General features: G+C 36.4%; 1 protein-coding gene across 1 annotated transcript in view; it reads right to left on the bottom strand.

Moving 5' to 3' along the window:
* Positions 1–8,945: 8,945 nt before the first annotated feature.
* LOC149537256 (ubiquitin-conjugating enzyme E2 7-like) overlaps positions 8,946–17,905 on the bottom strand; it is an 85,584-nt gene continuing 76,624 nt past the window's right edge. Inside the window, exon 6 of the mRNA XM_089807583.1 lies at positions 8,946–9,215. Coding sequence (XP_089663709.1) covers positions 9,138–9,215 — 78 coding nt within the window. The 3' untranslated portion in view covers positions 8,946–9,137. The remainder of the gene's footprint in view (positions 9,216–17,905) is intronic.

The raw sequence follows: 17,905 nt of genomic DNA, 5'->3' as shown, positions 1-17,905 counted from the left end.
AATCATAAATTTGGATGGTGAGACCAACCCCATGGATGGCCAAGAATAAGACACATCTCAGCAAGGGGATACCTTGGTCCTCTCAGTGACTAAGGTCATTGCCTTCCTTGTTGCTTTCTGCAGCAAGCAAACTCCCCTACTACCAAAGAAGCTATTCAATCCTAGTGCCTTGCAGTCTACTATCAATGTGCTCTCTACTGAGTCATGGCTTGAGGAGACCATTGGTAGGAAGAAAAGAATAGATGAAGAAGTGGTTCCATCAAAGGACTTGATCACACAAGCCACCTCTTCTTAGTCATCTAAGAAAACAAAGAAGCAAAAAATAAACGCTGCATTGACCGGTGATTCAACTACTGGTGACATGTTGGTAGAGATTGTCGAGCCACAAAAGGAAGGAAAATTCTATGAGCTTTCCAAAGATGACTTCCAGATCAGAACGGTGGATCTTGGTATCCTTGTTCACGAATCCATGGTAAACATATGGAAGTCCACCAATGAGAAGATTGAAGATAAGTTGGAAGATCTTAGGGAAGAAAAGGAGGTCTTTAAGGCCACAAACAAAGAATTGATGGAATACAATAGGTATGCACACAGGAGCACTTCATCGAGCCAATTTCACCTGAACGTAGAGGAGAACAAAAATATACTCCTAAAGCTACAACAAGAGAGGCAATTCGGGCAGGTTGGTCGAACATGGGTAGACCAGATGAAGGCTAAAGGTCTCCCATTAATTGAAATTTTGGGAAGTCTAGTGTTAGATGCTCACAAGCTAAGGGAGGCAACTTTCAATCATCAGACCACCGTACAAAAGGCAACAGACTGACTGACCGAGCAATTGGCCCTACTGCAAGAAGTTATTGACATGAAGACCAATGTTGCCATTAGATGTACATGACTTATTGCAAAAGGTCATTGAGAAATTATTTCAATATCTGAAGATATTGCATACAAAGTCCTTTGTGTCTACTAATGTTAAGCTTGTAGATATTGAGAGGATGAAGTCAAAGTTCTTGGCATTTTTTAATCAAGTGGTTGATCCACTCAATTTCCAAATGTCAAAGATCGAAGAACTCTTAGCAGTAGACTCAATCATAAGGAGAGAATCAGAGAAGTTCTAGTCAAGGGTCGCCAGAATTCATTAATTGACTAAGATGCATGACTACTAGATGATTCGAGCTGACAATATCATCATTCCAAATGTCGAGGAACTATACAAAGTAACTAATACTATGAAATCTTACAAAGCCAAAGCAGTTACTCCTAAGAAGGCATGATGTTCTAATGGTTTTCTAGACATCTGTCATTCTCTCTCTTCTTTCTTTTTGTAGCCATTCATGGCATTTTGTCAGTGTCTATAACGAACAATGATTCAAGCTTGTCCTATTTTTAGCTTATTCTTATCAATGATGCTCTGCAATGCAATCATCTATTCTAACTGGCCATTTTGAGAAGGCTTATTTATGTAACTCTTTGGGAAGTTAATAACATCGGCAAAAATTACTGTTGGAAGAACCCCTGTAGCTGGGACTACTGTGTGCAACTCTGAATCCAAATTTAACTTTGTTGTTCATTTAGTTTTAGTGTAGTATTTGGAACGAACTAGCTTTTGATTAAAATTGAATGAATGCTAATGAACTAGGTTTTATTTCCTTCACTCAATAGATTGTATGCCTTACTTTCTTCAGCATGAGTTTCCCTTTTTTCTTAGTGTTATCTGTCGTAGTTTATGTGTTTAATGTAGTTCATTGCATAAGGAGGTCGAAAATTGGTCGATGGAGTGGCTAACAGATAAACAATCTGGGTATTATCAAAACATCAATTAACTTTGTAATTTGGGAATTATCCATTTTTCCATCTTTTCTTTTTTTGCTTCTATCGTAGTTGGTTATGCATGTTTCCATTTATTGCATTAAAATTAGAATAGATTGCAAGTTTTGAATTAGTCCCCATTTTCACTTGCCTAGGTTGTTTAAAGCATTGAGCAATCTGGTATATGCCTCTTATGCTCTCTGCTTAAGAGCATACCCCCAAAACTCGAAAAACAAAATTCATTGCAAATCTTGCATTTAAAAGGGAGTTGTACCTTTCAATTAAGGGGTCTTTGATAGATTACTACATTGACCCATTATGTTGTTAACTTCTTTGTCCTCCATAAGCCATTGGGGAGTTTGAGAGTCAAGGTATAAACTAAAAAGATAAAGGAGACAAATTGTTAACCAACACATTATAAAGTGGAAACGCATAGAGAAGATGGAAGACAAGCTCACTAATATTATTAACCATGATAGATTAAACTCCTGAGACAAGGTCATTATTAATCAGAATGAAGGATAAATTTATTTATTTTTAACACTAATACTTGGCTCATGAGGAACAACACTAGCTTTTGGGATTGTGTGGGGTTCAAGACTAATTCAAACTCGAAAGAAGATTGTATAAGTAAAGTGGGTAGTATGAAAAGTTTGGCATTACAAGGGCTGAATATCCACAAAATGAAGCAGACCATAGGGATTGATCTTAATTTTCTTGAACCGGAGGATTGTTAGTGGAAGGAGCATAAAAACAACTAGAGAATTTTAAAGAAAGGTGGTGTTGCAAGGTTTTTGGAGAAGTTCCATGGTGCAGACAAGGAGATTACTCAGCGATTTGTGAAGATGTGGGAGAATGGTAAGGTTAATTTGCACAACCAAAGGGTTATTATCAATATTGACCTGATTTCTAAAGTTATTGGGTTGTCTAGTTCTCTCTTTTTTTAAATTAAGATATTAAGTATGTGAAAGAAGCCCTTAATAGATTCCCAACTAAGAAAAAGGAAAAGGGTCTTCTGGATAAGAAGCGTGCTAGTTCCTTAGACATCCACCAGATTAAGAAGAAATGGAAAAATGTTTTGATTAACTAAAAACAGGTTTTGAAAGGACCTGAAACCTTGTACAAAAAGACAAGAAAGATATATCAATGAAGGATCTTAATACAACTATGGAACACCACCCAAAAAACTAGAGGGACGTGCCATAGTTCCCAACAAGAGGACTAAAAACCAGCCCGAAAAAAAAAAAAAAAAGACCATCAAGATTTACATTTTGGTCCGGTATTTTGAGAACGTAAAGACATCAAGCGAAGGTTTGGAAGATTTGACTCTTTTACCTTTAATTGATGTTCATCCATCCTCCACCTTTTCAGCAGTCATCTGCCAATTCAGAGATAAACATGAAGAACCAGGGCAGACCACAAGAGTATTCATAGGGGGAAAGGGGTAGCACCACTTCTAACCCCCAAAACCCTTGTAGAAGAAACATGGGCCTCAATACCCACTACAATAGGAGATAAGACAGTTGAATCAGCACCAACAACAATGTTTAGGACAGAGTCATCAACAAAAGAAGGGACAGCTTTAACATTCTAAACCAAAGCCACCTAAGAGACAGCATATGTATCATCAAAGACAGCAACAGTATCATCCGCCAAAGAAAGATCATTCTAAGATGAGCTATCCACCCCATCCCCTTCCTCGCAAACTTTCTAAACCATATAGTGATGGTCTGAAACCCCCAACCACCAAGAAGGTGATATCCTTGATCTAACCTTATCAAAGGAACACCGCGCATCGAGATGGTCAGATTTATCACATTTCCTGCACCTGAAAAGAATACCCTCATAATCAAGATTATGGGTCCAAGAGACAATTGGAGAAGCCAAAGTAATCTGTTCAAGGAGACCCTTGGAAACATCAACCTCCACAAGAAAGTGAGCATACGTCATCTTAAACACATCAGAAGACTCTAAATCAACCATCTGGAAATCCCCAATAGCCTCCCCCATAGTCTCCAAGACTGAATCTAGCCAAAAGTGAAGGGGAAGATTCGGCAATCTTATCCATAAAGGTATCTTATTTAAGGATTCAATAACCGGATTAAATCCCTGATACCAAGGTTTGGCCATCAAAAGGAAACTCTCCTCCCAAGAGAAATAACTACACAAAAATGGTTTTCCTATCTACAACATTCACAAATTTCACAATAAAAACCCCCTTGCCACAAGGTAAATCTAAATTGTATCAGTTATGATTAGTTCCCAATATTTGGAAATCCAAGCATGTAAATCCAAGAGAGAGGGCTAGAAATCCCTAAAACAAAAAATAGCAGCAATAGAAGAGTAATCCTCCACATATTTGGAAATCTCATCAATAGTTTTTGAATCTAGGTTAATCACAATGGGGCTACTTATAGAGACAGGCACAGTCGATGGACGGAGTCCCCTTCTCCCAACTGAATAAGGACCACTGAGGCCTACCCCAAAAGAAGCCACATTCGTATAAGAGATTGTAGACCTCCCCGTAGCAACCCGAGACCCACAAATGGTTGTCAAAGACAGCCTAGAGGACCCACCAGGCGATGCAGCATAATGGGTAGAGAACCTCTCATGAACAATACCAACAAGAGGATTGTGAACAATTGTAGCAGCAAGAAGAGGGTGGTGGGCAGGAGCATCGTATTTTGAAAATCATGAGCGAGAGCAGCGTGAGCAGTGTGAGCGAGAGAAATGGCGAAATGTTGTTAGAGTGATTATGGAGTATATCACTCTTGATGGTAAGTTCACAAGAGTCTATAACTACCACTTTGTTTTTCTTAGTCACTTCAAACATGAGGTTAAAGTTTATTGTCCTTTCTATCTTTACAATTCTCTAGTTAAGACCCTTGAAAAGCATTGCAAGAACCCATCTAACCCTATTCTTCATGAGGATTTAATGTGTTTGATTGTTGTGTATTGAGAGAAGCACAAAGTTGTAGACTTGTTGGAGACTAAAAACCAAGAGAAGTCCAAAGAGGAGACTTGTAGGAAAAGGAAGAGGGAGGTGAAACAGGACAAGAAAAGTAGGGTTGGCATCTCAAACCTGGAGGACTCCTCAGATGGCTCTTCTGATTCGAATAAGGACCTCAAGAAGAAGAAGCAATTCAAAGTGTATGAATCGAAAGGGATTGCTTCATCCACCCCTTCTGATAGTTCAGAGGATATTTCAACCTCATTGGAGATAGAGGACCAAGATACTGAAATGATGGTAGCTCTGAAGGGCAAGAGGCTAGTGCTCCTAATGATGATGATCAAGCCAACTCTGAGGAAGAAGAAAAGATTAACATGAAAGAGGAATGTGGGGAAGATAATGAAGATCTCGCTCTCCACAAGGATAAGGCAGAAGAAAAGATGGGAAAAAATGATAATAATGTGAAGGGTAATGTTGATCTTGACAAAGGGTAGGTGTGGAAAACAAGGAGATTCTGGAGGATGAAAATTATGCCAGCGATGAGATTGAGGACTGCACTAAAGAAGCTAAGGGGTTATCTCCCAAGTCTTGGGAGAATGCGAATTGTAGTTAACACACCAATTTGGAAGCCATGGCAATGAAAACCCTAAATGACATTAGTGACAACAAGGTGGATTGTAATATTGAAATTGAACAAGACACTGTCAAAGCCCAAGATACTATGTCGTTGGACCAGTCCAATACTAGAAATAAGGACAAAGAAATAGGTAATTTGAAGATTCTTGATATTGCACAAGCCAAGTACTCTAATTCCCTTCAATTTGACAATTGGCTTGGCAATGAAATTCGATCAAATGGAGGATACTAGAAAGGATAATGGTGATGAGAAGATTATTGAATTGAGTAGATTGATTAAGGAAATGGAGAACAATATTAAAAATTTAACTAAAAGGACAGAAAAGAATGAAACAATGTTAGTTACTATTTTTCTTCATAACCATGAGCACCTAAAAGCGACCAAGATGAACCATAAAAAGCTCTATAAAATGTTGCAAAAACTGAATGTCATTAATCTGGACAAGGACGAGGTAGACATTGATTGAATCATGGCTCCTAGCAAGAGAACGAAGGCCAATATGAGAATGAAGATGGAGGACACCAAAGTGGAAGAGCCTAAAGAGGACTCCCATCCTTCAAACTCTGCAGAAGCTCGAAGATCTTGAAAATCAAACAGGGTCCCTTCTCCTGGACTTGGCCTAGTTTCCTGGTTTTTTTTGTACTGGTATTTTTTGATTTTGTATCTTTGTTGGACGGTTTCACTCTCTCCACTTTTGTTGTTGATGTTGTGTAGTTTCTTCTTGTTAGTTGTCTTTTTGTTTTTGTTGATAACTGCATTATGAATGTCTTTCTCATGTGTATCTACCTATAAGAGGCTTTTGTTGTAAACAGTTTCGGGTCCCTTCAAAACCTTTTTTTGCCATTAATCCAAAACTATGCAATGTGGGAATATTATAGATTTTATAGCATAAGTCTTATTTCTAAATTGACGATCAAAGACTCAATTTGTTTGACTCGCATTATTTTTCTCCTCGCCTTATTTAGAAATATGTTTCCATTTACCTCTAGGAAAAAGTGAAAGAAATTATACAAATATAATTGAATACAATAGTGACATAAACCCTAGACAAATCTAAACATACAAATTCAAAAGAGACAATGATAACAAACAAAGTCATTAATGTAGAACATAAGATGTTTCAAACCCTCCCTAGATTAAATTATTTAATTTTATTATTATATGTTGCATTGCATATAATATTAGATATTCAAAAAACCAAAAAAATAAACAAAAAAAAAATACATACAATATATTTCTAAATATTTTGAGTCCAAATATTATAAATTTATCTATCTTTAACATCCCTCAAAAACATTATAAAATATTACACAAACTTCATTAAAAAAAAAAAACTATTGCATCACAAATTACAAATAATCAATTCATATGCAAAATAAATAAATTTAACAATTAACAAGTGTAATAAATATTTGTATATATAAAAAATAAATACTTCACACTTTTATATATCTTGTCGCAAAATATTAAGAAAATAACTACAAAAACTATTATCAAGTTTTCTTTAACAACTAACACACCAAATCATAAAATTTATTATCTAAAGAACACTCCAATACGAAACAAATACATCTCCAACAACATATCTTCAGTGTACTCATTGGACACCGAGGTGCAATTACTAGTATGTACATAAATATAACTATATTTATAGACGTATTTATATATACATATAGATTTGTAAATCTCTAAACATATACTTAAAAAAGCCTCTATAACTACATAGATATTAGGTGATATGTATCTATGCGAGAAAATGAAAAGATAGTCACACCACTAAAATATTAATAACAAGTAGCAAAAAACTAGATAATGACGCCAAAACTTATATAGATGTATTTTACTCTTATAATGGCACATCAAGGATGATTTGAAACACTAATTACAAATCAAGTTACATAAAATATTGATTCCAAAACAATTGACTTAAACAGTGATTTAAGAATTATTACACACTTACTCCAAATTCTCCACAATCTTAATCGTCAATCTCCAAGCTCCTTCTCATTCTCTACAATCTCAATGCTCAATTGTGAAGCCCCTTCCATTCTTGACAGAGTAGTCCCTTCCGTTATAGTTTTTATATCAGTGACCTCTCTTGTTGGTTGAACAATGAACTAAGAACAGGGTGGGTCCAAAAGATACAAATTAGAATATATCTAATTGTATATATGTTTTGTTTTCTAGATTTGATTATGTGAATACACTTGTATCATCAACATTTCGGATCACACTATGTGATCCATCATCAAGATGCTTGCAAAAGAAGAGGAGAAATATACACAAGTGTAAATAGATGTGCACATGTATGAATGTCTACACGTATGAACATCGACACGCATGTAAGGGCATAGTGATGCATGTATGGTTTCCAACATGTTAAGAGAGTTTGATCTCATTATATTTGCTTCTCATATCATGAATACGAAAATTTGTGATATTTAGCAGTTGCATTAGAAAAATACATATGATATACAGACCAACAAAATAATTGATATCCATGAAAAGTTAAAATCAATTATTGCACCCTCTTTGACATGTTTTGCACCCTCCTGTACTTTTCTAGAACATAATTGATTTCTTAACATTTGCATATTTATTTCCCATATCAAATGGTATGATTGCTGTTTAATTTAAAATTACTACATTCGAGTCTTTCCCAAAATCATAAGCTCTTCGACAACAAAAAAGAAGCAGCAAATCCCATATCATAGACACTGTATTCAGTAGTAAAACACAGCACTTGTGTAGAACAATTTGAGCTGAATTTTACAAGTCATGTCATCACATGGTAGATGAGAGGGATTCGCCACAAATGGTCGACTTTCATAGCAATTATCACAGCAGACAATGAGACAAGGACTGAATGATTGCAACAGTGCTGAGGTCAAGTTATAAGGAACAAGTCTTCAAGGTTCACAAACACAACTCCCATATCCCTGACATCCCTATATCTTGGGGGCATCAAGAAATATCCTTGCAAAGTTTAAGTACTAGTACAAGAAGGGAGTGCTATAAACCATCAACTGAATTGAACTTTGTTTTGATGCATCCAGATTGTATTTTCAGTGAATTTCATTCAGATATTTTCCACTATTGATGACAAATTCAATGATTAACTCACTGTGGCACAGTTTATCATGATGCATGCATCTCTATCATGCTTATATTAAACATAACTAGCACATAGATATTGAATTATTGATATTCTTATATATTTTTGGAGGAGGACATCCCTAATTTGAGTGAAGATTCAGAGGTGACTCTTCCCAGTATTGACTCCACATCCCTAGACCCATAAGTCTTCAACCTAAGGGTGTCATAGGAAATAAAATAACAAATGGCATGCTGAACTTAAGCCATAATTCCACAAGCTTTGGTTAATTACAAGAACTGGGGAAAAACGCAATCTACAGTTGCAGACTATGGAAAATCTGGAAATTTAACAGGGAAACTAATTATGACAGTAATTGATAACTACGATTTAACATTTGAAGACACCACTAACCTTATGGGGCTGCCACAGATATAAACAATAACTACACGTGATTAGCAAGCATGTCTTTTAGTGCATTACCTCTTAAGCAACATTCTACACAAAAAGACAAGTTTCCAAGCTTGATTGAGACATCAAAGCGCACACATACAATATATTGCTAGACATAGGGACCCGATAATAAAAATTTGAATTTCCAGTGGGTTAAAAAAGAGTTCGCTCAAATCTCTATAACAATATCCATGTCAGAACATTTCCTGTGATTTCCTGACAATCCGCCTGGCCTTCCTTTTAAATTCTTCTTTATGGTCACGCCATTCCTTCTGCAAAAAGGCAAAAACACATCACAGTTATTCATCAATGATGCTTGGCAATGCATTGTATTTGTCGGCAAAGAGCTTTAACATGTAACAAAGCAGGAAATTTTTATTAAAAAACTATTATCCAAGGGAAGCAAACCAGCAAACCAGATTGATATTTTACAAGTCCTCTTCAACCACTTCAATAATTTCATACATTTAGCACTCCATCTAATTAACTATCTTCTTTTCAGCATTAAAAACATTTTTCTATTGAATATAGACCAGCTGACAAACTAACCAATTGCAACTTGATTTATTAAAATCAGGACATCAATATTAAGATGCTAATTGTTGTGTCCAAACCAAAGTAACATGAATCGGAATCGGATCAGAATCGGCAAGGCCGAATCGAATCGTGAATCAGCCAGGAATCAGAATCGAATTGGCCACAAATCAGCAAATTTAAAAAAACCCTTGAAATTAATTGAGTAGCTTATTTCATAAACCCTTTATCGCTGATTCGATTCATTGATTCACAAAAAATCGTTTGGCTTGAATCAAATCGTTAAATCGCGTGAATCGCCATGATTCTAGGAACTATGGTCCAAACACAAGAATTTCAAGAACAAGCAACATTTAACTAGTAAAACATCTGCAGATACAATCTTACAGAAAACTGCGAACCACAAAGGAATCAAAACTAAACTTTAAAAAATTACCAGAATTTCAAGAAAAATCAACAATTTACTAAGGAACTGTTGTTAGAAATGTGGGGGTAAGATGTAAGTTATTTTCTTCTCAAGAAGGATAAAAATAATTTACTAAGTTGTCGTAAACAGTATTAACATAAGAAGTACAGATATGTAATGCCAGTCTACCACCCTTCCAAACAATAAGAATTGAGTGTTTGGTGCAGTTAAGTACTGTGAAGTCAAAGATTTTGGTTTCCAGCTAATATAACAAAGCTGCAAAACTATCCTCTATCTTTCTAGCCAGATGACTCTAACATACAATTCAGCAAGTTCTAACAGTAGCATGAAGATAAAAATCAAACCATTCCAGATACTAACCATCACTAAGTTCCCAAAATCAAACAAGAAATCACTCACCACATGTATAGATAGCACCCGCAGCAGAGCAGCAACCAGAAATACAACATAACACTAAACCTTATTAAAGAGATTAAACCTCATCGAAGAGGAGGCCAAATCAAGTACTCCTTATCAAGTCCCAGTAGCACCACAGCACATAATAATGCACAATGGCAAAGAGATTAATCCCTACCTTCAATAAATCAAATGAGTGATTCTCAAGAGTCAAAAAGAATTACTCCATGACTTGGCTATTCATCAGCCTGGCTTCAAAAGAAATTTTAGTTATTCAATAGCCAGCCCCCCTACATGTTATCTCCAGATTGCACTGATATAATCAAGGCACGACATGAAATCATGCAGAAGTCATGTGATCCAAAAGTCCTGTCGGTGTGTTTGTGTAATGTTAGTAGGACTTACATTGTAAACCTTTGTTCCAGGTATGTCTCAATATTTGGGTAAGAAAGTTGAAGGCACTAATATAATATATATATATATATAGAACTTATGTATTGGTTGGTTAGGCAGGTAAGGTAGTTCTACAGAGAGATTGAATAACTGGCTTTATCACTGCATAATATACTACGTATGTTATGTCATTATTTATGCCTTCAATAAGTAGTTCATTTTTGTTGTGCTTCTGATCCCACAAGCAGTGTCAGCGCACCCAGGTAACCATGATGCAGGGCATGTGAAGCAAAATGTCATCAGAGATTTTGTGAAAAGTTAGCATTGATCTTTTCAATTTATTATATTGTAATTTGTTCCATTTTTCAGGCTGAATTTTAAGCAGCTGCAAAGTTTATATTATTTGTTTGCTGTGCTTTCATTAAAAAAGGTTAATAAAATATTTCCAATATTTATGTCAGTGTGCTTTGGAAGACAAGATCAGCATACAATTTTACGAAAAATGATCACGTCAATACTCTTTCTAAAGGTAAATTTTCCTTGCATTATTATTCTAAACTTGACAGGTTCACAGGTGCTCCCATGTGTAACAGACAATTGCATCGTAAACAAATTTGAAAATAAAAATGTATGTGGGTCAATACTTCCCAGAAAACTCCATCTAAAAGTACTTAATAAAATGAAGAAAAATACTATGTTACTGACTTGGCCCCTGCTATGCCCAGATCTAAGTACATTCCCATCTAATTTGTATTCAAGGCTGATCTACCACGGGATTCTGTGAGGAAATACAAACACCAGTGAGTTTGTCCCATACAATCCTGTGAAGAAGCTGACAAGAAAATTGCATAACCTGCCAAGGTCGCTGGAAGTCACCTTTAAAAAATCTGAAAATCTCTGCTTTCTCTCTACAAGAAAAACAAAAATCATGACACTTATGTGCCAGTTGCAGAGGTTGCAGACAAAATGGGCAGAAAAAAACCTTAAAACAATGGGCAGAAGTGCAGATCCAGAACGGGTATGGCAGGGAACAAGGGGATGAGTTTTTGGGATAGAAAATTTTTTTGCCAATTTTGGGGACAGTTAGGGGATGGCAAAGGGGAAAAATAAATAAAAATTAGGGAAAATAAATATATGCAGGGAAATTTAAAATATTCATATGAAAACATGGATGAAGGATGCAATTAACTAACAGAATTCTTCTGCCAAATTTGTGTTATTTTTAGATCATTTCAAATTTCCTCTACAATTGGAAGTCAAAGTTCCCTAGGCATCCCGTCCCCTAGACGTTTCCGAGACGGGAATGGCAGAAAAAAACACGGGGATGTGTTCCCGGTAACATAGGATCAAATATATTATGACCACCCAGCCAGGAACAGTATCTTCTGTAAAAGGGTATCAAAGTGCTTGTAGGAAATAATATTTGTTAATATATTATGCCAATGATATTAAAATTCATCGATTATATGAATGTAAAATACATGTGTATGTAAGAAATAGCGGGGCAGCAGCAAGCAGGAACAGCAGGTTTTTGATGGCACGAACGACTACATTACAATGGCCAAACCGGATTTAGATGGCCTTTCAACAGACAAAATCAAACCAGTTTTAAGATCACACCAAGTTATCAACAAAGAGATGCATGGGAGGTTCTGGTTAGCTCTGAGCAGAGATTATTTGGTGCAACTAATGGCGGTCAAAGAACCAGCAATATGGGTCAGAGATAATTTTACAGAGGGGGATCGATGCGGATTGAAGATCGTTTTGATTTTAGAAGGATTGAGACAAAGTTTTGAAGACCTAAAACCCTAGATAAGGATGGCAATCAGATTCGAAAGGTAAGAAATAACATTGAGCATGCTCATGTTACATCATTATTGATAGAGAATAACGAGTGGAGTGACTGTAAAAAAAATTTAAAAGAAAATGCTTTCCTTATTAAATGATTTGGGCTTTGGCTGTCTTTTAGTAAGATAAGGAAATGGTGTGATGATCATTGGAGTAAGGATTGTGCCCTAAAAACCCTAGCAAACAGATTTTACTTTGTAATCTGCCCTACCAATAAAGACAAGGAGTGGATCCTAAATGGCAGGCCTTTTCTACTGGATGGAAAGGGACTTTATATCACAAACTGGTCACCAAACTTTGGCCGTATAAAGGAGAGGATCAAGCAATTCCCAATCTGGGTTAAACTCTATAGCCTGCCACATGAATATTGGGACCATGAAACTCTAAGAATGCTAGGTGATAAACTAGGGATCTTTGTCAAGTCAGAAGAAGCTCTAGATAACAAAGACTCCACCACATATCCTCGGACTTTTATCTTATGGCAACAATGTCATCCCTTGCCAGATATCATTAAACTTAAAATTGGGGAAGGTCTCTGGAAAAAGTTGATTTTAATTAGCAGAAGTGATGAAATGAATATTGGTAATGACGAGTGACCTTCAACAGGAGAAATTTAAGGATGGAAAAGGCAAAGGACTGGAAAGTAATTTGTTAACAGATAAGACAATCAGATTTACAGAGAACAATTTAATTACTGGTCTTATTTGGAAAGACAGAAAGGGCGAAGTGAAGGGCAAGGATGATATAGATCAAATTCTTAAAAATGGCACTGGCAGCTTTTGTCAAGAATCAGAAGAATTTAGATCAGCCCAATCAGATGATGAGAATATCATAATTGTGTTGATGTTTTGTAGCTACATGAGTGTAGCATCCGAAGTCTTATTTTCTCCTGCTGAAGAGGATTCATTTTAACTTTATGGTTTTTGGTATTGCTGACAAATTTGTATTTAATGTTCCTAGCGGTGACTATCTATTCTTCATGCTTTTTGAGAACCGGCAGTCTTCCACTCTCCAAGGGGACAATGGACAGTCAAGAATTATTTATCTGTAGTTCAAGGTTATATTCAGATGAAAACTTCCGTATGAAGAAGATCTTGATATTGCTCTATCTGGAGATTTTGATATTGCTCTATTGTCATTTCAGTTCAGCGTGGAATAAAATTGTATATCAAGACATTCTGTGAAGTAATCTTTCTATGTGGCTGGATTTTTCTCCCTCAAGGAGGGTTTTCCCAGGATAATCTTTGTGTCTTTTGGTTTGTCTTGTTTATTGGTGCAGAGCACCAACGCACTATTTGTGGATTTTGGTTTAATGCTTTGTTTTCTCACCTAATCATGCTAGGATAAATAAGTCTTGGATAAAAATCCATGTTTATAATGGAAAAGACACCTTCATGTATGCCTAGATCACTATTGGCAAGTTATAAACCAAAGTTGTTAGTTGGGCAAAATTGGGTCTTTTTGAGTTTTTTGTTTAATATAGCCTAGGATTAGGTGTTTTTAGTTGTTTTTGATGTTTTTTTTGTGCAAAATTGCTAAATTGCAATATTGTAAAAGTTGCTCTAAATTGCAAAAGGAGTTGTGACTATTCAAACAATAGTTATAACCATTGGGATGGATGTAGGAAGGATATACCTCATTTGTGAGGTCACAAAAGGCAGATTGTATGGATGGGGAGAACTCGCAATAATAAATTTTCAGTTTTGAAGCAAATTTACTGGTTTTTTGTACTTCGTCCGTACTGTAAAGATTGGCAAGCATGATCAGATGATTGATTGAGGAGTTTTGTTTTACCTTTCCATTGCCTTTGGTTTCATCTCTCTGTGTTGTGATTTGTTCAAGTTATTCTATTTTTTGTACAGGAGGGTTTGCAGTGCAGCAATTTTTGTGCAAGTTTCAAAGATGGGCCCGTAACTGTGACTCCCACGGTTGGTTTTTAATGGCCTCTTGAGGAATGACAGTTAGATGGGTCCTCTTGGTGCTTCCAGGGTTTCAAGGCCAGACAAGTTGTTTTGTTATTTTAAAAATTTTCCTAACCAGCCCTCGGTCAAGTGCCTATGTGGATTTGACCTTGTGAACATGTTGTTTGTGTTATAATAGAAGAAGGAGATATGTTGGAGGGCTGAGTGTTTGGGTTTAAGTTAGAATAAGGTGAAGAGACATTCCTGAGTATTGAGTGAGATTCCATGACCCCATTTCTCCACAGTTGTTTTGTAAACCAAGCCTAATTTGGCCTTATTAGGATTGTGTTGCTTAGTTAAGGAAAGGGAGAGCTGGAGTGGAATTGAGACCTGGTGCTTTGGGATTGGACATAACTTTGAAAAGGGTACCTGGAACTCTAATCTGTTTTGAGGCTTGTTTGGGACTTTAGAAAGTTAGACCCTGAAAACCTCTTAAGGAGACCTAATAGGGGCTACTAGGTGAAATTGGGTTTGATGCTTTGTGGAAGTGTGGGGATCAAACCAGTGGCCTATTTTGTGTTATGTGAGTGTCCTAAGACCATTTCATGCCTTGGAACCACTGAAGTAAACCATTGCTGATTTTTTCTCATGATGGCCGAGTTGTGGGAATTAGTTCCTGAAACCATATTTTGGATGAATTTGGTCCTTAGACCATGAATGCTTGAAGGAGTTGATAGCCTTGCTTTCTACTGCATTTGGAGTATCTAAATTTGGTATAACCTTGTGTTAAGGTTGGAGATTTGGTAACTTGTTGAGTTGGTGATAGAGTGGGAAAGCCCATTTTCACATTTCTAGTTGTGTACTCTGCATCATTTATGCTATCTATTTTATGCTATTCCAGCTCAAAATTTATCATGGTATCAGAATGGACTTAAGCAAGATCAAGAACCAGATTCATTCAAGCAGTGTTCTTCAGGCTCTTTATTCTTGCATTCCTTTTAGAGAGCAATTGCTGGATCATTATAATTCAAAGCAGTGGAAGGGAATAATTAAAATTTGAGTTTATAAATATTGGGGAATCAACAGTGGGTCCATTACTTACGGAAGGAGCGGGTAGTCACTCAAGAGGAGTTTATCAAATTAATGTTGCAAGTCGGGTTTTGGATTTTCCAGTATTTTTCATTAATGTTCGCCTTTGAGATATTTAAAAAATAAAAACATAGTCCATATTATGGGGCATATGCTTAATGAAAGACAATAATTTGACGGAATTATAGTCTGGCTATATTTTCAATTGAGGAAGTTTTTGCCGTGAATTAAAGCATTGTCATGAAAAAATAATATTACCATCTGGGTAAGATTTTTATATTTCTGAAGTTTGAGTACATATTAGCCACATGGAACATTTAAGCTTTTCATATTTTTGTCGTATCGATGATTGATGTGGCCAGAAGCTATATTATGCTCTGTGAATGCAACTTGGGGTTCAGATACGAAAATGTCTCATGTGCATATGTGATCCTTAAGGGTTGTCATTATCATGTCCACTTCGAGTTATCAAAAGAAGCAAAGCTTATATGGGACGTTAGTTGTGAAGGTGTCGTCTATAACTTTTTCCACTGGTAAACTTGGTCATTGAAATATCAAGTTGCAACTGACAGCATATTGATGATGTGTGTTTAGCTCTCCATGCTACTGAGTGTCTAAGAAGCAGAGAAAGATTTTTTTGAGCTACCTAGTTTGGAGATACAAACAATCAACAGCTTTCAGTTGTGATAAAAGTTATTGAGCTTTCTTGTTATATTATCAGCATGAGTCTTCTCTCATTCAATGGGATTCATTTTCTGGTGCATCTATTTCTTCCTGAAGTGATTGATCATTTCCAATATTGTCTTTCTTCAAGTGAATTGGAACAGAGATTTGTAACAGGTTTATCTGTTGGATTGTATATAATGTGAGGGCTCTTCAACTGGCACTGATGTGAGTGGATGATGATGTTTCTAGCCATCATGGGTCAAACCTATAGCGTCTGTAGCTGCGTGGATGCAATTTCTGCCATATCTCTGTTGATACATTTACCATCGCAACATATTGTCATTTCTATTTTGGGCATATCTGGAGATCCGAATCTTTCAGTGCGAAGATCAAGAAAGAACAATTGGTGGATTGTGAGGAAGATTAGATGATAAAGATAAGTATAGCATACCTTTGAATAATGTTCATGAAACTTTTATGTAGCTATTGATTTATCGTGAATGATGTATGCTTCTAGCATTGGTGTTTCCCTTTGAGATAGGTTGATCCTATGAACTATTAGTAATCACTCTAAAATGCTTCAAAGACAGATCAAGGAGCATAAGGATGACGAGGAAGAGTTTGATGCATCCTGCGAGGAAGTCACACAGGCTAATTAATGGAGACACAGCTTCTTGTCTTAGGGCTGAGTTGGTGGCACATATCTGGAGACATCTCAAAAAGAAGAACCCATTCAGATTGTCTTGTGATCAGTTTCTTCTATGACATTCAGATGAAGTTAAATTCCAAGAATTCAAGGCACAAGTTGAGAGCATTGAGCTTCTAAGATCAATAGAGGAGAGTTCACTTCCACAAAAATTCTTTGCAATCTCTGTAGGAGGGATCAAGAGGGAGTTCTGAGAAGAAGTAAAGATGTCAACTAAGTGAGTTGCAAGGCCAGGTGCTAACGTCATTGGAAAAACTCTTTAGCTGCACAGAACAGAATAGCAGAGTCAATCTGGATCTAAAATTGGTAAATCCGCAAACTTATTCAATATAAGGTGATTTGGTATGACGTCAGAATGATAGTCCTGGACTCTAGCATGTCAAAAGTTTGGGAGGTGTCTGTTGAAAACCATTACTCTAAGGCAAGCATTGCAGGCAATCTTGAGCAAGGAGGTCAAGAGGTTGATGCAAGTGCTTGAGATTGAAAGGGACCTTGAGCAGCAGATGGAGAAAGCAAAATCCTTTGCGGAGGATCAGTAAGCTTGAGAAGCAGTGTGACTCCTAAAGCTCATTGTTTGGTCAAACATTGAAGCCAAGTGTAATTTATTGTGATAAATCAAAGCTGTAAGAATACTGCCCTTGCTGAGTGGGAGTCTTCGCATTTAGCTGTTCTTATTTTGTGCTAGAAAGCATATTTCTCTATGAGAGAGAAACATGAGATGAAAGCCCTTGTAATGCATGTTTCTCTGTGAGCAACAAATGTGAGGTGAAAGCACTTGTAATGCATGTTTCTCTGTGAGAAAGAAATGTGAGCTGAAAGCTCTTGTAATATATATTTCTCTAAGACAAAAATATGAAACGAAAAATCTTGTCTACATCTGAGATAGAGGTATTTCTCTTTCCACTCACAAGAGTAGCCATAGTGGATGTCATGTTGAAAGACTCCATGACAACATCACAGTGAGGGACTCCGTGATGAGAGCTTGTGTTTATATTTATTTCA

The sequence above is a fragment of the Cupressus sempervirens genome, chromosome 10, assembly GCF_028749045.1.
Source record: "Cupressus sempervirens isolate cs-2001-9-10 chromosome 10, ASM2874904v1, whole genome shotgun sequence".
Classification (NCBI taxonomy): domain Eukaryota; kingdom Viridiplantae; phylum Streptophyta; class Pinopsida; order Cupressales; family Cupressaceae; genus Cupressus; species Cupressus sempervirens.
The sequence above is the reverse complement of the archived record's forward strand: the minus strand, read 5'-3'. Positions and strand labels throughout refer to the sequence as shown.